The sequence below is a fragment of the Amblyraja radiata genome, chromosome 2 (assembly GCF_010909765.2).
Source record: "Amblyraja radiata isolate CabotCenter1 chromosome 2, sAmbRad1.1.pri, whole genome shotgun sequence".
NCBI classification, from domain to species: domain Eukaryota; kingdom Metazoa; phylum Chordata; class Chondrichthyes; order Rajiformes; family Rajidae; genus Amblyraja; species Amblyraja radiata.
In genome coordinates this window covers 93,683,419-93,705,270 of record NC_045957.1, presented here as the reverse complement: position 1 = coordinate 93,705,270, position 21,852 = coordinate 93,683,419, and the positions used below count along the sequence as shown (strand labels likewise).

At 43.3% G+C, this 21,852-nt stretch overlaps 1 protein-coding gene across 5 annotated transcripts in view; it reads right to left on the bottom strand.

Annotated features, from left to right (window-relative positions):
* Positions 1–17,883, bottom strand: part of tpk1 (thiamin pyrophosphokinase 1) — a 354,474-nt gene extending 336,591 nt beyond the window's left edge. The window contains exons 1-3 of one of the 5 annotated variants that reach the window (XR_004416855.1): positions 17,846–17,883; positions 16,191–16,287; positions 13,070–13,343 (exon numbers count right to left, since the gene is read on the bottom strand). Coding sequence is in view for 1 of the 5 variants with exons in the window: in XM_033050403.1 (XP_032906294.1) it covers positions 16,191–16,287; positions 16,446–16,472 (124 nt within the window). In the remaining 4 variants the exon portion in view is untranslated. Of the gene's footprint in view, positions 1–13,069; positions 13,344–16,190; positions 16,288–16,445; positions 16,602–17,187; positions 17,211–17,813 lie in introns of those variants that run through there. The other 4 variants (XR_004416854.1, XR_004416856.1, XM_033050403.1 and 1 more) reach the window with 4 other exon arrangements.
* Positions 17,884–21,852: the final 3,969 nt, after the last annotated feature.

Sequence of the window (21,852 nt, the reverse complement as noted above, 5' to 3'; positions counted from 1 at the left end):
TCCAGAGAAAACCCATGCGCTCACAGGCAGAACGTACATACCACATACAGACAGCACCCGTAGTCAGGATTGAACCTGATTCTCTGGCGGTGTAAGTCAGCAACTTTAGCGCTACGCCACTGTGCCGCCCTAATTGAATAGCGGATCAGAGTTTTATTAGCTCTCACCATGGCACGGTCAAGCACCGCCTGCCCCACCAGTGACAAAGTCTCACAAGAGAAAACCTCAGCCACCTCAGATAAACAGAACTGTTGTGGAACAATATTATTATCAACCCACAAGTAGAGAACTCCAATCTTTTTGTAATAAATGTTGCCATTAAATCTACTTTCCCAAATAATTTGTCATAATAACTTTGTGATTCTTGTAAAAGAACATCCAAGACTGGATACCCACCATTTCCACCCCTATGTTCTTTAAAAATAACCTGTTTCTCTATTTGTCCAACTAAAATGGATAACACTATTCTCAGAATGATATTGCATCTGTCACATACTTACCGACTCACTATCTATGTTATTTTGTAGGTTCCTTACATCTTCCTCACACCAAACTTTCTCCTTTAGTTTAGTATTATCAGCACACTTGGATGCATTACATTTGACCCTGTCATCTGTTACTGAGACAGACAATAAATAGCTCAAAAGCACACAAAGTGCTGGAGTAAGTCAGCGGGTCAGGCAGCATCTCTGGAGAAGATGGATAGGTGACGTTTTGGGTCTGGACCCTTTTTCAGACAAAAAAATCAATAGCTCAAGTCTAATCACTAAACTTTGTAGCTCCAAACAATGAAAGCTTATCTAAAATTGGCTTATTCTCAACTCGATTTTTGTTTCTACACCAACTTTCAATCAATGCTTTTCTCAGCTTCAAACTAAGATTAGTTTTCTGTGATCCCAAGAGTCCCGGACGAGACAATGAAATTCTTACTTGCTGCAGCACAACAGAATATGTGAATATGTAAACATTGTATATAATGGGGATAAAAAGAAAAAGTTCAATAAATAACAAATATAGTGCAAATAACAAATAATAATATAGTATTTTGCAGTTCAGAGCTCATAGCTTATTCGTAGTGTTTAATAGGCTGTAGGAAGAAGCTGTTCCTGAACCTGGACATTAGTCTTCAGGCTTCTGTACCTTCTTCCTGCTGGCAGTGGTGAGATAAGTGTGGCCAGGATGGTGTGGGTCCTTGATGATTTTGGCTGCCTTTTTGAGGCAGTGACTACGATAGACCCCTTCGACGGTGGGTAGGTCAAAGCCAGTGACAGACTGGGCAGTGGTCACAACTTTTTGTAGTCTTTTTCGCTCCTGGAAGTTCAAGTTGCCGAACCAGGCCACGATGCAACCAGTCAGAATGCTCTCGACCGTGCACCAGTATCATGTTGTCAAACGCTGTTTCTAAAAGACAAATACACCCCCATCTCGTGTTTCGTCCTTATTTAACCTGCATGCAAGTGAAATCCTCTTAATACTCCAAAAAAAGTATTTACCAAACTAAATATTGTCTTCTTAAATCTCTGCTATGAATTTGTCAGCTTTTAGTTTTCTTAATTTCTCCAGTTATTTCGGTTCCAAAGTATTTATCTTAAACTCCTCACTACCATAAAACTACTGATTCACTGCTAATTCCATTGAATTCAAGTTATGAGCTATGAAGCGTAACATTTGTCCCCAAAATTGACAAAAAGTAACAAATCAAATCAGCAGTAGTAAGAACATAGGCCAGACTTTTACTTCATATGAACAAGTAGATTTGCATTACACTGGGTTAGAGCCTTACTGCAAAGCTCTTTATTTCCCTCATTAGACCACCAACTAAACAAAAGTACTAATATATTTCTTAATGGGGGCTGTCTCTGAATATTTATATTCATAACAGAGCAATTTATTTTTTAAATTAATCCGGGCATATCTTCCTGCCCTCTTCTTTAATGCAGCTGAATCAATTAACTATCATGTTCTTCATCGAGGCATGTCCAATATGAAAACCATACCAAGCAGAAGTGTGTCTGACACCATGCATTAATCTTATTTCTTTCTCTTGAATTCTTCATGGGCCAGGGACTTTAGAGATCAAAGTCAAACAGGGAAAGTTGAAAATTACTTTTGAAACAATTTCTGCAAATGTTACCATCTTTTTCCAGGGAACCACCTGCATTATTAAAATAAAATTTAACCAACAAAGCTGCAAGAATCTAATTGAGAACAGGGTGATAAATCTTGCAATGAAAGAAATTCAGAAAGTTATATGCTGTTTAGACCAATTAGTTAACTATATTAACAGCAGGTTAAGTGCCAAATACTGATCCATCATGATGAGATAAGTGACCATTTCTCTGAGAGCTCTTTAACTGTGAATTATCAGATGCTGCCCACTGCTGTGTTTAACAGTGAATAAGTTATCTTTGCAGTTTGGTCACCTGCATGAATTAATTGGGGGTTTTTCCTGGCACTCTCTCAGCCCTTTCAGTTGACAGCTTGCCATGAAACCATCTTGCAATATATCCTCTCCAGACCTATAATTTGACCACTAACCAAGTTAATTTACTGCATTTCAGAAACGACACTGCGGCATATTTGAAGATGTCAAATGTTCAATACACCATTTATGCTTTAAAATTGTCATGGCATTTCCACTAGAATGGGCTGAGATACAATTACTTGTTCTTTTTAGATTCTTGACAGTAAGAATCAGGATATTTTGTGCGCTATTGGACGTGAACCAGTTCCATTTTGATGTTCATTGTGGGAATGCACATTAATGATGTGGTTGGAGACACAAGTCTGAAGAAGTGTCCCGACCCAAAATATTCTTGCTATTGAGGGAGTGCAGCGTAGGTTCATGAGGTTAATTCCCGAGATGGCTGGACTGTCATATGTTGAAAGAATGGAGCGACTGGCTTGTATATAAACTGGAATTTAGAAGGATGAGAGGCTATCTTATTGAAACATATTAGATTATTAAGGGATTGGACACACTAGAGACAGGAAACATGTTCCCGATGTTGGGGGAGTGCAGAACATGGGGCCACAGTTTAAGAATAAGGGGTAGGCCGTTTAGAACGGAGATGAGGAAAAACTGTTTCACCCAGAGAGTTGTGAATCTGTGGAATTCTCTGCCTCAGAAGGTAGTGGAGGCCGATTCTCTGGATGCTTTCAAGAGAGAGTTAGATAGAGGTCTTAAAGATAGCGGAGTCAAGGGATCTGGGAAGAAGGCAGGAGCAGGATACTGATTGTGGATGATCAGCCATGATCACAGTGAATGGCGGCGCCTGCTCGAAGGGCCGAATGGCCTACTCCTACACCTATTGTCTAATGTCATCTGTCCATTCCCTCCACAGGTACTGTCTGACCTACCGAGTTCCTTCAGCACTTAGTTTTTTGGCTTATGATGTGGCTCATATCAATGGATTGAAGGTGGTGAGCTCAGCATGAGTCAAGGGCACCAAGCTGTAAGAAGAGGGAGAGATAGGGAAGAAAGCCTCTAATGAGGAAAATTCATCCACCTCAGGTGCATTTCTCACCCATCGAGGACCAGAGGATATAGGTTTCAGGGAAACATTTAATAGGAATTTGAAGGGAAACCTTTTCACACAAAGGATGGTGGGTGTATGAAATAAGCTTCCAGAGGACGTGGTTGAGGCTGGGACTATCTCAACATTTAAGAAACAGTTCCACAGGTACATGGACAGGACAAGTTTGGAGGGATATGGACCAAACACGGGCAGGTGGGACTAGTGTAGCTATGACTCTAGGACCAGAACAGGAGTGGGACATTTAACTATCACTAATTTTTAGTCAATACATAAGGCAGAATCAAGCAGACCATTATCGTAACACACTGAGGTTAATTTATCGATAGTCCTCAAGGATACTGACCAACCTACAAAGCACTTTGATTTTTGTAACAGAAGACGGTGGTTTCATTTTCACTGCTATGAAAGATGAGACCTCCAAGTCACAACCATGAGAAACCGAAGGGAACCTAACCATCTCCCATTCACAATTGCATTACCAATGTTGATTCTCCATCATCAAGATCCTTGAGAACAATAGACACACAACTTTAATCAGTCCAGCAGTTAATACTCTGGCTATTAGAAACATAGAAACATAGAAAGTAGGTGCGAGAGTAGACCACCAGGTCCGTCGAGCCCGCACCGCCATTCGCTCATGGCTGAACACTAAACAGACACACTTACCCACAAACAGTAGACACAAGACACAGAACACAAGACACTACCCTCCCCTTTATACCGCTATCACCCCTCTCCACCCCAAGAACCGCGTGATCTCCTGGGGGAGGCAAAAAACCGGATAAAAACCCAGGTCCAATTCGGGAAAAAAATCCGGGAAATTCCTCTCCGACCCCAATCCAGGCGATCGACACTTGTCCAGGAGATCACTCAGGTCTTACTATACTAACCATACCTAGGTCCATATCCCTGCCCTCTCCCCGTAGCCCCTTATCCCCTTGGCAGCTAAAAAACCATCTATTTTAGACTTAAATATATTTAACGTTTCTGCTTTCACTGCTCCCTGGGGCAGTGAATTCCATAAATTAACCACCCTCTGGGTGAAGAAGTTCTTCCTCATCTCAGTTCTAAAAGAGCCCCCCCTTATTCTGCAACTATGTCCCCTAGTTCTAGTTTCCCCGATCATTGGGAACATCCTCGGTGCATCCACCCGATCAAGGCCCCTCACGATCTTATATGTTTCAATGAGATCGCCTCTCATTCTTCTAAACTCCAAAGAGTAGAGTTCCAGCCTACTTAACCTTTCCTCATATGTCAATCCCCTCATTGCAGGAATTAATCTTGTAAACCTTCGCTGCACTGCCTCCAGGGCTAGTACATCCTTTCTTAAGTATGGACCCCAGAACTGTACACAGTATTCCAAATGTGGTCTCACTAATACTGTGTACAGCTGCAGCAAGACCTCCGTGTTTTTATACTCAATCCCCCTAGCAATAAAGGCCAAAACTCCATTGGCCTTCCTGATTGCTTGCTGCACCTGCATACTAACTTTTAGTGATTCATGTACTACTACCCCTAGATCCCTTTGCGTTGCATTACAACGCAGCTCCTCCTCATTTAGAAAATAACTTGCCCTATCATTTTTTTTCCCAAAGTGAATGACTTCACATTTATTAGTATTAAATTTCATCTGCCAAGTTGTTGCCCACTCACCTAGCTTACCTATATCCTTTTGCAGACTCTTCCTATCCTCCTCATCCCCTACTTTTCCTCCCATTTTTGTATCGTCCGCAAATTTTGATATATTACACTTGGTTCCCTCCTCCAAATCATTTATATAAATTGTGAACAACTGGGGTCCCAGCACCGACCCTTGCGGAACCCCGCTAGTTACCGGTTGCCATCCCGAGTATGAACCATTTATCCCCACTCTCTGCTTCCTATTTGTTAGCCAATCCTCTACCCATGCTAATATATTACCCCCAATCCCATAATTTTTTATTTTTAGCAATAGTCTCTTATGTGGCACCTTGTCAAAAGCCTTTTGGAAGTCCAAGTATACCACATCCACCGGTTCCCCTTTATCCACCCGGGTTGTTACTTCCTCAAAGTATTAAGGAAGGTTCAGGTGCTGGGTATCTTACAAGTTCCAGCCACTCCCCGTCTTACGCAATAGGCGACCTACATAAACTGGCACTTAAATAAACAATTTTTTAAGCCCATTGCTGAATTTCCGAATGCTACTGCAGGGCTCTCACATAAAAAAATTTCCCCTCGCTTAAATTTTTTTCCCCGGGCAACCTTGGCAGCTTTTTAGGTTGCCAAATGACAGTTTAGGTTGTCATTTAAGATGGCTTGCATGACGCGTGCGATAATGTGCTCGGACGAAGTGCGTAGTTACCAGTCGGAATTATGCTCAATGAAGCATTCACATATTATTTCTGCTTCAAATAAAGTCACAAACTAAACATATTCACCAATCAAGACATGATATATACCACAATGACATGCAGCAAAATTATAATACAGTTTCTCAACTATTTTTACACATTGCAATTAATGCAATTTCTATTATTTCTTTCCACTTCCGAACAAAAATGTGGTTGGATTATTCAGTTTATGATCAACGTGTCAATAAATCCTGGACCATGATAACATATATGCTTAACCATGCACACTACAGATTGATGCAAGCATGTTTTCTGTGAAGGACCGAAAATTATCATGACATGACCATAGCATGGGTCGTTATTGCTATTGGTACAGAAACACTCTCGCTTCCCACATAATTTATCCACAACAAAATATACAGGTTGCAAGGAATTTTCTAAAGGCATTTTATGATAATAGCTGTTAAAACTGACTATACCCATCTGACAGGTTAAACATTACACTAACTAACAAGAGATGGCCAAAGGACATAAATGCAGCAAATGTTATTTTGGTAATATGTTTAAAGGTGTCAAAACGCCACATTACTGGACATCCAGATTAGATGTATGTGTTGTGAACAGCAATGAAGATATCCAGTTTGTAAGCACCAAATTTTAAAAAAAATGTTGATAAACGCTTTTTCCATCATTCCCACTTCAGAATTAACGTTAAAATTTCAACTGAAATATCTCCTGACCAAATTTGTGATGTATATGACCGACTGTAGAAGTAAAACCTGGATAAATCCAACGTACAGTTGCGAATGTTGCTCATTAAATAACTGCAGTACTGATACTCCATATTAAGAGCATTGATTTGCCGTTAAAATTAATTCTGTAATAACGTGTCAACGGGTAGCAGTGACAATCGAACACTGCGGTTTTAATGTTTCACGTGTTCACAATGTAATTAATCCATCTTTTTGGATTAAAACAAATAATAACATTGGGAATTAAAACATATTTGATTGCATTCCATTATCAAACATAGTCAATGTTTAATCTGAAGACATTTCCAGGGGGGGGTGTGAATCAGTGCAGGATGGGATCGCCAAGTGCCGCTGCCAAAGGGGGAGGCAGTTGGGATCTCCTCGCCACCGCCTCCCCTCCTCCGCGAAGGTTGGCTGGCGGGGCCGAGCGGTGCAGATGCTTCAGAGGGCGGAAGGAGGCCTCCCTCCCTCCTCGGCGTGCTAGAGGGTCTGTTTTGAAAACATCGTTGGCGGAGTGGCAGGCAGCGGCCGCTATCAGGCGGGGCGGGAGCAGGAGGAGATGGAGCCGCCGCCGCCGCTGCTGCTGCTGTGCGGGGCCCGTCATTCACTCCGACCCCCACGCCACACTTAGCATCTTTCCCACGCATTACAGCCGTCGCCGACACAAAACGTCACGTTCCTTTTCTCCAGAGATGCAGCCTGACCCGCTGAGTTACTCCAGTTTTTTGTGACTATCTTCGGTATAAACCAGTATCTGCGTGCCAAGCCGGGCAAAATGACTCGGCGTTTAGGTTGCCAAGCGGCACTTTGGGTGGTCAGTGGCACCCGGGCAACCGCTAATTTGGAGCCCTGTAACTGTTGCTTGCAGCCATTAGATCGGGACCCAGCAGGTTTAGAGAGGCAGCACAGGCAGGTTTTGCTATGATCCAAGGGTTTAATAAAAGTGAGCAACACAAATTTAATAACGGGAGGATGAGGGCTTTGCGTCCACTTCATACAAATCAAAGCAACGCCCAGACTCTCAGCTCTTCCACTTTCAGTGCAACACTGAGAAGGCAAGTGATTGTTTCATTGCTGCGATGGAGCCTTTCTTCCCCTCGTTTAAAAATGCTGACACTATTTTACATGACTCTCTCTTGTCTTCCCTGGATTTGTTATTCGCACACTTCTCCATCCATCCCATTGACATTCTGTTTACATTTCAATAGACAATAGACAATAGGTGCAGGAGTAGGCCATTTGGCCCTTCGAGCCAGCACCGCCATTCAATGTAATCATGGCTGATCATCCCCAATCAGTACCCCGTTCCTGCCTTCTCCCCATATCCCCTGACTGCTATTTTTAAGGGCCCTATCTAGCTCTCTCTTCAAAGCATCCAGAGAAACTGACTCCACCGAGGCAGAGAATTCCACAGACTCACCACTCTCTGTGAGAAAAAGTGTTTCCTCGTCTCCGTTCTAAATGGCTTACTCCTTATTCTTAAACTGTGGCCCCTGGTTGTACTCCCCCAACATCGGGAACATGTTTCCTGCCTCTAGCGTGTCCAAGCCCTTAACAATCTTAGTTTCCATGTAATGTGGTATCTAAATATCACTGCATGATGGCAGCTGACCACACAAAGTCTTGATCAGACATTATCTGCCCCAATCATCTGACCACAGGTTCAAGATAAAGTGATGACATTCCACTTATCAAATGTGTACCTTTAGTATTCCCACACATCAAGCACTGGACTCAATTGGACTTGTAATTTCCTGAATTTCTGATTTCACTCATACCTCATTGAATCAAAGGACAATGAATAAAGATTTGATTTAAATGATTTCATTAATTTAACTGTTTATAAAGTTTATAAGAAAGCATACATTGGTTATGGAGAAACAAGGAACATTGGGCATGTAATGGATAGGACAGATTTCAAGGGATATGGGCCAAATGTGGGCAGAAGGAACTAGTGCACATGGAGTACCTTGCTCGCCTTGGACAAGCTGGGCCAAAGGGCCTGCTACCGTAATGCATGTCTCTGACTGTATGCAGATGCTGATTTACAAAAGTGCTGGAATAACTCAATGGGTCGGGCAGCATCTCTGGAGAACAAGGATAGGTGACGCCGGGTCAAAACTCTCCCTCAGACTGAATGTGGTGGTGTGGGGAGGGGAAAGAAAGCTGGAAGAGAGAAGGGGCTGGGCAAAGCTTGGCGTGTGGTAGGTACCAGTGAGGGGGATGCTTTTGATAGGTAGATGATTGGACAAGGGCCAGAGATGGAAAGACAAAAGATAGAAGTGCAAATTGTGAAGCCAGAGGAAGGAATATTGGTGGAAGAGAAGGGGGTGGTGAGAAATGGGTGCTCATCCAGGTGGAGCTCAGGGAAGTGGGGGGGAAAAGAGGGGTGGGGGGGGGATTTGTAGGTAGTTACCCAAAATCAGAGAATTCAATATTCAAACAGTCAGGTTCCAGTTTGTGTGCGGCCTCACTCTGGCAATGGAGGAGGCCCAGAACAGAAAGATCAATATGGAAATGAGAAGGGAAGTTAAAATGCTTAGCAACCAGGCAATCCAGTTGGCCATGGTCAACCGAGCACAAGTGTTCGGCAAAGCGGTAATAGTTTCTGCTAGATCTCGCCGATGTAAAGGAGGCCACATATGGAACTCCATATGCTGTAGATGAGGTTAGAGGAGAGGTACATGAACCTGTCTCACCTGGAAGGACTGCTGAGGTCCCTGGACAGATGAGAAGGAGGAGGTATAGGGACAGATATTACATCTCCTACGATTGCAGAGGAAAATACCTGGGGAGAGGGTGATTTGGGTGGGAAGGGATGAATGAACCAAGGAGTTGCAGAGGGGACAGTCTCTGCAGAAGACAGAAAGGGGCAGAGATGGGAAGATGTGACTGGTGGCCGGATTACACTGAGGGTGACGGAAATGTCAGAGAATGATATGTTGGATGCGGAGGCTGTTGGGGACAAAGGGGAGGACCAGGGTATCGCTATCTTTCTTCCATCTGGAAGCAGGGAGGGGGAGCAAGAGGAGATCTACAGGACACAAAGGTGAGGGATCAATCCATGACAGCAGTGGCGAAGTTACGTTTACTAATGAAAGCGGACATTTCTAAGAAAGGGGACATGCCCTAGAAGGAAAAGACTCACCATGGGTGCAGATGCAGCACAGTCAGAGAAATTGAGAGGAGTATAGCAACTTTGCAAGAGGTTGATGAAGTGTAGTCCAGATAACTATGGGATGTCAGTCGATCATGTCTGCCCCTGTGTTAGAGGCAGAGAAATCAAGAAAGGAGAGAGAGGTTTCAGAGATAGTCCAAGTGAATTTGAGGCCAAGGTGAAAGTCAGTGGTAAAGTTAATTAAATCAATGAGTTCATTCATTAGTTGAAGTCAAGGTATTGTATTTCAGCAAAGCTCAGCCTGGTATTTCAGCAAAGCTCTTCCTAATATCACATTTAAGAAAGAACTGCAGATGCTGCAAAAATAGGCAAGACAAAAATGCTGGAGAAACTCAGCGGGTGAGGCAGTATCTATCTTCGCTCCATAGATGCTGCCTCACCCGTTGAGTTTCTTCAGCATTTTTGTCTACCGTCCTAATATCACTTATTCTTCAATACATTTTTTTACCATATTGGTTATGATTACAACAAGTCAAAGTTATCCAACTGACATTTCTTCACATATTGAGTCATAAAGATGGGATATCAAGAAAAGGACACTAAATAAAGAGATTCCTTCCTTTATTTGGTTGGTATTTCATATAAACACCAAGTTTCTATATCTTGATAATGAAAAACAAGAGTAACTACAAGCAGCAGGATGTTTCTAGATATTTAAAGACAAAAACAAGTGCACAAAAATATATGAGTGATTGCCAGTCACACCGCCCCCCCCCCCCCGCCCCCCCCCCCCCCCCCCCGCCCCCCCCCCCCCCCCCCCCCCCCCCCCCCCCCCCCCCCCCCCCCCCCCCCCCCCCCCCCCGGACACTCCTTCCCCCAGAAAAATTGCACTACTGCTACTGTATGTACATATATATATTTTACTGTTCCATTATTCTATGTTCGCTCTTCTGGGTGAGATGCTAACTGCATTTCGTTGTCTCTGTACTGTACACTGCACAATGCCAATAAAGATTGAATCTGAACAAGTCTATATTCGGTTTAAACCAGCATCTGCAGTTCCTTCCTACACAATAATTTGACGTTGTACTGAACTTTTGCAAGGTTATGTTCTATAGGCGAAGTTAAGATATTCTATTTCAGCAAAGCTTTCCTGGCATCACTCATTTATTTTTGTTTCATTGCATTACATGATCCATACCAACTTTGAACTCGGTCAAACTCACGTAATGAGTCATCGAATTGTACTCTGGTTTTTATCCAATACATTTCACCTCAAAAGCAACCTTAGTCCAGGGGAAAATGATTTTGTGCAAATGATTTACCAAATAAGATTAGCTTTATGCCATAAATAATCTACAAATAGCAAGCAGTTTATTAAATATTAGGAGGCATTACTAATAAAGATATTTTGACAGATATGCGGTTAAAACATAGAACAGTACGAGAATAGGCCCTTCGGCTCACCAAATACGATGCCAAGGCCGACTCTTATCTGTCTGCACTTAATCCATATCCTTCCATTCCCTACAAATACATGTGCATATCTGTGTCCCCCACCACCCTCAGCAGTGTGTTTCAGGCACTCATCATCCTATGTATAAATGATCTTTCCCACACATCTCCTTTAAACTTTGCCCCTCTCACCCTAAAGTTAGCCCTCTAGTATTGTTTTTTTTCTATCCTGGGAAAAAGATATCCTATCTATGTCTCTCTTGATTTTATTTACTTCTATTAGGTCTCCCAGCAACCTCTGGCATTTCAGAGAAAACAATCCAAGCCTGTCCAACCTCCCTCTGGAGCTAATCACAGTGAGGAGATGCTGGGTGGACTCACTCACTGTGGTGGATGTTAATATGTGTTTATTGTTGTTTTTATTGTATTGTATGTATGACTGCTGAAATTACATTCAGACTTCGGTCTGAATGACAATAAAGGCTATCTATCTATCTATCTATAATACCCCCTAATCTAGGCTACATTCTCGTAAACCTCCTCTGCACCCTTTCCAAACTCTCTACGTCCTTCCTGTAATGGGGTGGCCGGAACTGCACGCAATACTTTATATCCATCCTAGCAAAAGTCCGATAAAGTTGCACCATGATTTCCTGACTCCTACACTCAATGCCCCGACCTATGAAAGCAATCATATTTTATATCTTCTTTACCACTCGGCTTGTACTCGCTAGAATTTAGAAGTTTGAGGGGGGATCTTATAGAAACTTACAAAATTCTTAAGGGGTTGGACAGGCTAGATGCAGGAAGATTGTTCCCCATGTTGGGGAAGTCCAGAACAAGGGGTCACAGTTTAAGGATAATGGGGAAATCGTTTAGAAAAACATTTTTCACACAGAGAGTGGTGAATCTCTGGCATTCTCTGCCACAGAAGGTAGTTGAGACCAGTTCATTGGCTATATTTAAGAGGGAGTTAGATGTGGCCCTTATGGCTAAAGGGATCAGGGGGTATGGAGAGAAGGCAGGTACAGGATACTGTTGGATGATCAGCCATGATCATTTTGAATGGCGGTGCAGGCTCGAAGGGCCGAATAGCCTACTCCTGCACCTATTTTTCTATGTTTCTATGTTTCACTCTATCTGCTTGTGTTGACATTTTCAAGGAGTTATGGACTTGGACCCTAAGGTTCCTCTGTACATCAATACCGTTAAGGATCATGCCACTAATCGTATATTTTCCGCTTACATTCAACCTCCCAAAGTGCAACACCTCACTATTGCTCAGATTAAACTCCATCTGCTATTTCTCCACCTATTTGTGCAGCTGATCTATATCCCATGGGCTAGTCTCAGTATCAGTAAGCCAGTTCTGAATGCAAACAACCAAGTCACTGTTCATGCACTTAAATCGTTTGGTCACTATCACTATCTCTAAGAACACCCAAGAAATAAAAGTAGATATAACCCATGCAGCCCAAGTCAATTATCGGAATCATGGCGGATCTTTTATTTCAGCGTCACTTTTCTGCACTACTCCCGTTCTCCTCAATTCTCTTAATATCCATCAATATGTCAATTATGGATATTCTCTATAATTATGCAGTAAACAGTGAGGGGGAAAGGAAGCACCAGACAGGGAGGGGTGGCAAGAGAGAAAGGGAAATGTTGAGGAGATGAAGATGACAACAGTATGGAACTAAACAAAGTGAGAAGGACACTGATTATGCTGTTCAGTGTATTTGACTGGGTAAGCTTTTCGGGGCTACTGGTGGTAAGCCATGGAAGGCACCATTTCATAGTTGAGGAAATAGTTCATAAAAATGGTCCTGGGGACATTGAATTATAAAACAGGCAGTTCAATGAAGGAGACTTGTGTGCAATTTCATCAGAAATTTTTCATTACATTTTAAAATCTGTAGGTGTCGGACCAAAGTGATGACTGAATACATCATTGTCAAATAAACAAGTACTCAAATTGATCGCAATTGTCCACAAATTTCTGATGATTAAAATAAAATGCTTCGTTCGCCTGTGCAGGTATTGCTCCAGCAACAAGTCACCACTTCTGTCTCACTATCATCTCTTCTGATTTGCTGGAGTCTGCCTCTTCCAATTGTCTCCTGTGGCCAAGGAGGGAACTATATGTCCTCTGCAAAAAGAACCACAGTAGTTTCAATGCCTTCAAAACCCTGTCAGCTAAAGTACCAAAACTATTTGAAAGCATGCTCCAAATGTTAGTGAAAAGTAATTTCTGTTTAAAAGTTCTCAAACTCTTAATGACAACCACCCATGATTATTCAAAATGCATAAGACACCGGTGGATTCCCTTTCAGTCTCGAGTTTGCTAACTGGCTATTGACCCTTGAAAAAATAGGTACATATTGCCCATTTCATACAGTGCTCAGTTGCAAATTGGCATCAATTTGAAACATAGCAGTTTCTTAAAGACAACCAATCAATTAAGTAGCAACACAGCATTATCAAAAGCTATATCAAATCTAATATACAAAATACCTTTCTGCTCCCAAGCCCACATTTCCCAGATTAATGGTACAGTGAAAGGCTTAAAATCTAATTCTAAGTATGTGGTTACCATGTAACAGAGTGCTAAAATAACGAGATTCAAAATCTATCTTGCTTAACACAAATTATAATCATGTGGTTATCAGATCTAATAGTGTACTAAAGCATTCTGAGATTCAAAATCACTCTCTTGTAATCTTGGTAACAAGGTAACATTTAAGTGAAATGGTTCATTTTACTTGTAAAAGAAAAATCACATGTTGGATCTGTCAGAAGCTTGGTGAAATGTGATTTACAGCTACTACAGGGTTAGATTGAACGGCTCAATGGGTACTTATTAGAAATCAAACATCATGTTAAAATTCTGAACAGAATCAGCATACTTACAGTCAGAGGACATCAGTAACACAAAAACCATCTCATAAAATCATAGTCATAGACCACGGAAATGGGCCCTTCGGCCTAACTCATGCATGCCGACCAAGATGCCCTATCTAAGCTAGACCCAGTTTGGTTTGGCCCATATCCCTCTAAATAGTTCCTATACATGTACCAGTCTAACATCCTCGCAGATTTACTCTGCAATTTTTTTCCAGCTTAATAGCATTTTTCATATAGTAGGGTTACAAAAACTCAACACAATACTGTAAGGGCAACCTCACCGACACCTCGACTGTGACATAACATCCCCACTTCTACACTCAATTCCCCGAATGAAGGCCAGTGCGCCAAAAGCCTTCTTCACCCATCCATCTGCAACTCCATGATCAAGGACCTGTGTAACGGCACTCCTAGATCCCTCTGCTCTACAAAACTCCCCAGAGCTCTACGTTCACTATTAAGGTCCTACCCTTGCTAGACATCCCAAAATGCAACACCTCACATTTATGTGAATTGAACTCCATTAGCCATTCCTTGGCCTACTTGCCCAGCTGATCAAAATCCCTCTGCAAATTCTTGTTAACAATCTTCACTGTCTATGATACCACCTATTTTAGTGTCATCTGCAAACTTACTAATCATGCCTTGTACATTCTCATCCAAATCATTGATAATAATGACAATTAGCAAAGGGCCCCGCACCAATCCGAGGCCTCCACTAGTCACAGTCCTCCAGTTCTAGAAACAACCTTCTACCACCACCCTGTGCTTCCTACCACAAAGCCTAATCTGTATCTAATTAAAGACACAAAAAGCTGGACTAACTCAGTGGGTCAGACAGCATCTCTGGAGAAAAGGAATAAGTGATGTTTCGGATCTGAAGAAGGGTTTTGACCCGAAATGTCACCTATTCCTTTTTTGGAGAGATGTTGTCTTACCCGCTGAGTTACTCCAGCCTTTTGTGTCTATCTTCGGTTTAAATCAGCATCTGCAGTTCTACAGACTCTGTATCTAGTTAGCTAGCTCTCCCTAGATTCCATGCCTTCCAGGGCAGCCTACCTTGCCATACCTTAGCAAGGGCCCTGCTAAAGCCCACATAGACTATGTCTACGGTCCTGCTTTCGTCAACTTTCTTGATTACTTCTTCAAAAAAATTCAGTCATCACCCGTGTGTAAAGCCATGCTGACTATCCCAATCAACTTTTCTCTATAAAAAGGCATGTATATTTTATACCTCAGATTTCTCTCCAGTAACTTTCCGACCAAAGATATTCAGCTTACTGGTCTGCAGCTACCATTTTTGTTACCATGCTGCTCTTTTTAAATAGAGGCACAACATTAGCAACCCTCCAGTCTGCCAGCACCTTACTCTATAGCAGGGGTTCCCAAACTTTTTCACCCTGTTTACCTCTGGCAACTTTAATAGCACATAACAATGTTATTTCACTTATTTATGAACAAATAATGATGAACAGATACCGGTATACCAGAACCAAACATAGTCAGTCAATGAGAAAAAATATGTAGAAATCCAGAATCAACAAATTTACCCCCTGGGTAGGCGAAATTTTCCCCAGGTTGGGAATCCTTGCTCCATACCCACACTTTCACATCAAGCCAAGACTGTGAGCAAGCGTTGAAACACTCTGTTTCCAAATGCTTACATCTTCAAAGGAAATAAAATCTGATTAATTAATATTCAAAATCACTGCATTTTTCATCCGTGCTCATTCCTTAAGTAGCACTTAAGATTTTTAGCAGCACCTTATGCTTCTACTCAATTTCTAAATGTTGCAAAAAAGCTTTAAAACAAATTACTTTCTTTTATTTTTTTTAGTATGTTAATTTAAATCCAACTACTTCCTCCTGCAGGGATGAGTCTTTCAAAGCGGCAAATATCCAGTATGTAGTCATATGTATACACTTCAATCTACATAACTAGAGCAAGAATATAAGGCCTACACTTAAGTAATAAAAAGAGGCAGAGATTCCTTCTGTCAACAAATCACAAAACAACATCTAAATATTCAAAACGTTACCGTAAACTATTTCTCCCCCTAATTAAACCAATAAATTATCAAAGTTTACAGACCTGAACCAAGAGGTAGATCTGGTCTGGTGTGTTCCTGAGTTGAGAGGCCCGTCGGGGTTTGAGTATCAAGCTGTACCTTTCTGGAAGTGTGGTAGAGCTAAGCGGAGAGAAAATAAATACTGTTTTAAGCAAAGTTCTGTGGTCTTTTAAGAATGTGAAGTCTCACTGATTCATATTCAACATTGTAGGTGCTTACTACAAACACACCAACTGTTTGTCTCCAAATAAAACACATTATCTTGGATAATGCCTTACATATGTAAAAACATTGATCTGGCACATAAGTGATGACTGCTCGGGAAAGAATACTTTACATAAATTTGTGACAAGCCCTCAAGCACCAGCAGAATAACACTAAGTGCTGGAGGAACTTGGGTCAGGTTACATCTGTGAGGGGTGTAGGAAGGAACTGCAGATGCTGGTTTAAACCGAAGATAGACTGAAGGTCTCGATCCGAAATGTCACCTATTCCTTTTCTCCAGAGATGTTCGAGTTACTCCAGCTCTTTGTGTCTACATTTATGAGGGGAATGGACAGACATTTCGGGTCGGGACCCTTCTTTAGTCGGGCGATGTTTCAGTCTGAAGAAGAATCCTGAGCCGAAACATCACCTGTCCACTCCCTCCACAGGTGTTGCCTGTCCCATTAAAATCCTCCAGCACTTTTTATTTTGCTTGAGATTCCAGCATGTTCAGTTCTTCGTGTCTCCAAGCATCAAATGCAACTAGATTTTTTAATCAACTTTATAGAAGCAGAAATATAATGCCCTTAAGGAGTCTGAGGTTTCCACATTGTCCTCATCAGTCTCACAGAACTGGAGTGAAAGCAAATCATCCTCAATCCTGAAAGACTGCCCAATAAATAAATGTTTGTATACATTTGTTAGACATCAGTTGCAACTACATTTTGTTTTTGTCTGTGCCAATTTTGATGCAGATATATATAATGCATTTATGAATTAATGCAGGTTACGAAAGGCAATGTCTAGAAACGATACCAAAATAAATGGTGAAAGTTTCCTATCGGAGGTATAAATCTGACGAGCAGTGCAGTGGCCGGCACACTGCAGGGAATAGGAGAGCAGTTCAAAGGTGCACGATTCAAATGACTCGCTTGTACTTTGACGACGGACGGGGAGGTTTTATTAGAGGAAACCGGCGACTGATCATCAACTACTCAGGAAACGGGTTGTTGGGGGTCACGGAGAGCATCAGAGCACATCTGCAGGGCAGCCGACCTGGTCTGACACTGCAACCAGCACTCAAAGGGAATATAATACCCTCGCTGGCTGTTGGCTGCCGCTGCACAGCCGGGGAGAGAGAGAAGCAGGGAGGGAGAGAGAGAAGGAGAGAGGGAGGAGGAGAGATAGAGAGAAGGAGAGAGAGAAGGGGGGAGGGGGAGAGAAGGAGAGAGAGAAGGAGGGAGAGAGAGGGAGAGAAGCAGGGAGAGAGGGTGAGAGAGAGGGAGAGAAGGAGAGGGAGGGAGAGAGGGAGAGAGGGAGGGAGAGAGGGCGGGAGTGAGAGAGGGAGAGAGAAGGAGGGAGAGAGAGGGAGGGAGAGGGAGAGAGGGCGGGAGTGAGAGAGGGAGGGAGGGAGGCTGCTGGATCTGCAAACTGCCGCTTACTGAAGCCGGAGCGTGAACTCGGCTCCACTTACGCTGTTGCTTCCTCCAGTCTCCACTTCCCCCGCTCCGTTTACGTCGATGCTCTGGGCCCGCTGACGCACTGACGCCGCTCCACTGACGCAATGACGCCGCTCCACTGACGCAATGACGCCGCTCCACTGACGCAATGACGCCGCTCCACTGACGCACTGACGTCGCTCCTCACCCGCCTCCACAGCGCCCTCACAGGTCACTTCCACACGCAACAACCCTGACCCTAAACTGTGACCCCAACTTGGACTGGCTTCAGATCAAAGATCTTATAGCTATAAGATCTTTGCTTCAGATTGGAGAGTTTCGAGTGCTGAAAACTACGCACTTTCCAAAAATCAAATGTTTATGGAGACACAAAAGATTGGAGTCCCCCTGATGCAAGGTCGCAACCCAAAATAAAGACTGTTTCTTCCCCCCTCTGATGCTGCTCGACTCGTTGAGATCCTACAGCAGTTTTTACATCAAATGTTTATCTTGTATGAGATTTATTTTGCGCCACTCTGAACCTGAAAATATGTTCAGAATAACCCACACCTATACTGCGATAAAATTCCCAGTACATTATTTGGTTTCTGTACTGCTACTACTGGCACAAGATATCATGGCTCCAGCAGTCTGGGTTCAATCCTGACCTCTGACACTGTGTGGAGTTTGCACATCCGTGGCGGGGGGCGGGAGGGGGGGGGGGGGGGGGGGGGGTAAGTAATGGGAATGTTGTAGTTATTTAGAGCCTACCTCTATGTGTGAGCGAGAGAGGGCAAGTGCATACATAAATGAACACTTGTGCACTAAATGCCGTCTGTACACGTGCCCACCAATATCAATGTCCTGGTAAGAACAGATACTACACATGATCTTAACTAAAAGGCCAAGACGCAGCACAGGGTGGCACAGCAGCAGAGTTGCTGCATTACAGAGTCCTGTGTTCGATCCTGACTACGGGTGCTCTCTGTATGGAGTTTGGACGTTCTCCCTGTGAAGACGGGTTTTCTCCGGGTGCTCCGTTTTCTCCCACACTCCAAAGACGTGCAGGTTTCTAAGTTAATTAGGCTTCTGTAAATTGTCCCTAGTGTGTAGGATAGAACTAGTGTACAGGTGATCATTTATTGGCATGAACTTGGTGGGCAGAAGGTCCTGTTTCCATGCTGTATCTCTAAACTATAAAAAAAAAGCTCTAATGTTTGTGACGTAGAGTGTGGTCTCTGGATGTTTTTGTTCCTCTTGTCAATATTTCTATCAACTTTGTTTAGTAGCTGGTTAAAAGAAACCAAGCACAGGCAATTTCCCCGCTTCAATATGTAGTTCAGCATCTGGAACATCGGGATCTTCATGAATAGTCACAACAATGACAGATCTGATCAACATCTGCTATCATAGCTGGAAATTTAGTTGCTGTGACAGCTGCCCTTGAAGAATCTGCAGTTTCCGTATTAGACAATAGACAATATTGTCCTCATCATTCACCTCAGTTCTCACAGAACTGGAGTGGGAGCAAGTCATCCTCAATCCTGAAAGTCTGCTCAATATTTGTTAAAAAAATACAAAATTACAAACTGTTTTGGACGCCCTGTCCAAATCATGAGGCTACCCCGATACTGAGAAGTGATAACGGGAAGCAATTGTATAAGGTATCATGGTAGATTTGCTTTAGAAACATAGAAAATAGGTGCAGGAGGCCATTCGGCCCTTCGAGCCAGCACCGCAATTCATTGCGATCGTCCCCAATCAATAACCCGTGCCTGTCTTCTTAATTACTGGTAAACAACAATTAATGAATTACCCATTTTCTTTGACATTTCATTTTGTGTGCCACATATTACCAAATAATAAATTTCAACTTCCACTCAGACATTAGAAATGGATATTGTGTGAAAAGTTATGAAATCTATATTACTAAAAGTTTGATCTTGACCACTTCCTGTTGTTTTGTATATTGATTTTAGAAAAAACTCTGCCACTTACGGCTGTGATTTTGGGCCATCTTATTCAGAGTCTCCCTCCGCTGTGCAGGACAAGAGGATTTTTCCCATTGATGAAAAATAAAAGAGTTATTAGTGTTTAAAAAATGTTGAGATTCTCTCTCCTGAAGGCCACGCCCCTTCCGGAGGGACTATAAAACTCGGAAGTGTTGAGTGCCTCAGTCAGTCTCTGCAAGATGGGGTGGGAATGCTAAAGCTGTGTTGCCTCTGGTTTGGAAATGCTAAAGCTGTGTTGCCTCTGGTTTGGAAATGCTAAATCTGTGTTGCCTCTGGTTTGGAAATGCTAAAGCTGTGTTGCCTCTGGTTTGGAAATGCTAAAGCTGTGTTGCCTCTGGTTTGGAAATGCTAAAGCTGTATTGCCTAATTAAAGTTGCCTTGTCTAATTAAAGTTGCCTTGCCTAATTAAAGTTGCCTCCTGCCTTCTTGCCACAGCTGTCCTGTGCACGGCTGCCCAGCCAGCAGCTGTCTGTCTTTTCATCTTTTTATTTTTTATTTTAGTTAGTTAAGTGTTTTGTTTGGAGGTCTAGACTTTTTTATGTGGGGGGTGGGGGAGGGGGGGGGGAAGGGGGAAACTACCTTTCAGGGTCCCTACCTGGTCGGAGAGGGAGCTTTTCTCCGGGCTGCAGCTTCGACCCATCCTCACGGCCTACCAGCGGGCCTGGAGCGGCGTTTCCTGTCGGGGACCGCCCAGAACCTCGGCTTCGGCGGCGGCACAGCGCTGGAGCGCTATCGCGGAGTGGGCGATGCCTTGCCCGGGTCGCCGCGCTGGAGGTCCGGTGAGCTGAAGATCGCTGAGGAAAACATCACGGAGCTGCGGGACTGTGGATCGATCAGCTGCGGGCGGCGGCGCTGAACTTTACACCGGGAGCCTGGAATCTCTAGATGAGATCGCCAGTTGTGGAGCGCCAACCGGCGTGGCCTTGTTGGCTTTGGAAGCCGCGGCCTCTAGTACGGAAGCGGCCATTCCAGGGTTCCCAAGCCGCTGAGAGGACTCTCCCGACGCCGGAGCAACATCACCCGGCGAGAACGGACTGGAACATCGAGCCTCCGTAGAGGCAACTGTGGAGGCCTCAATAGGCCCGACTATGGGTGAACTGGGGTTGGGGACTGGACTTTGTGCCTTCCCTCATAATGGGAACCATTGTGGGGGGATGTTCTTTATGTTTAAAACTGTTATTAATGTTATGTCTGTATTCCTTCTTTATGTGCTGCAAAATGGCAAGAAGCATTTCACTTCACTACACCTAGGTGTATGTGAATATGACCAATAAAATACCTTTGATACCTTTGATATAATTAAAAATCTAATCTTGACCACTTCCTGTTTGCACTTTATATTGATTTTAGAAAAAATGCTACCACATACGGCTGTGATTTTTGGCCACCTTACTCAGAGTCCCCCTTCGCATATCAGGTGCTGAGGATTTTTCCCATCGATTAAAAATAAAAGAGTTATTAGTGTTTTAATAATGTTGTGATTCTCTCTCCTGTCAATCATGCCATGAAGGCCATGCCTCTTCTGGTGGGGGGGGGGGGGGAGGGAGGGACTATAAAATCAAGACGTGTGGGCATGGCTCAGTCTCTGCATGATGGAAGAGGGAGAGGTCACGACTCGCTGTCTTTTGTGGCATTGCACCCTGCTTGAAATGGTATGAAACTGCACTTGAATTTGGTGGCCTTGCACCCTGCTTGAAGTGGTAAGAAACTGCACTTGGATATGGTGGCCTTGAAAATGGAATTTCAAGGAATAGCCATGTCAACTGCCAGCCCACCAGCCGTGAGTGACTGAGCTGGCTTGAGCTGCCAGCCCAAGAATCCATTTGGCCCACAATGTCCATACTAGCACTCTAGAATTCCCCCCCCCCCCCCCCCCCCCCCCCACTGGCCACCAATATTGGAATTGGTGGAGAGGTGGAATATTGCGTTGGGGTACCAGCCCTCCCGTGTGACCCAACGGGTCCCACTTAGTCTAGTTAAATTATATATATTTATATAAAAGCAAACTCATGAGGGCAGTACCATACTTT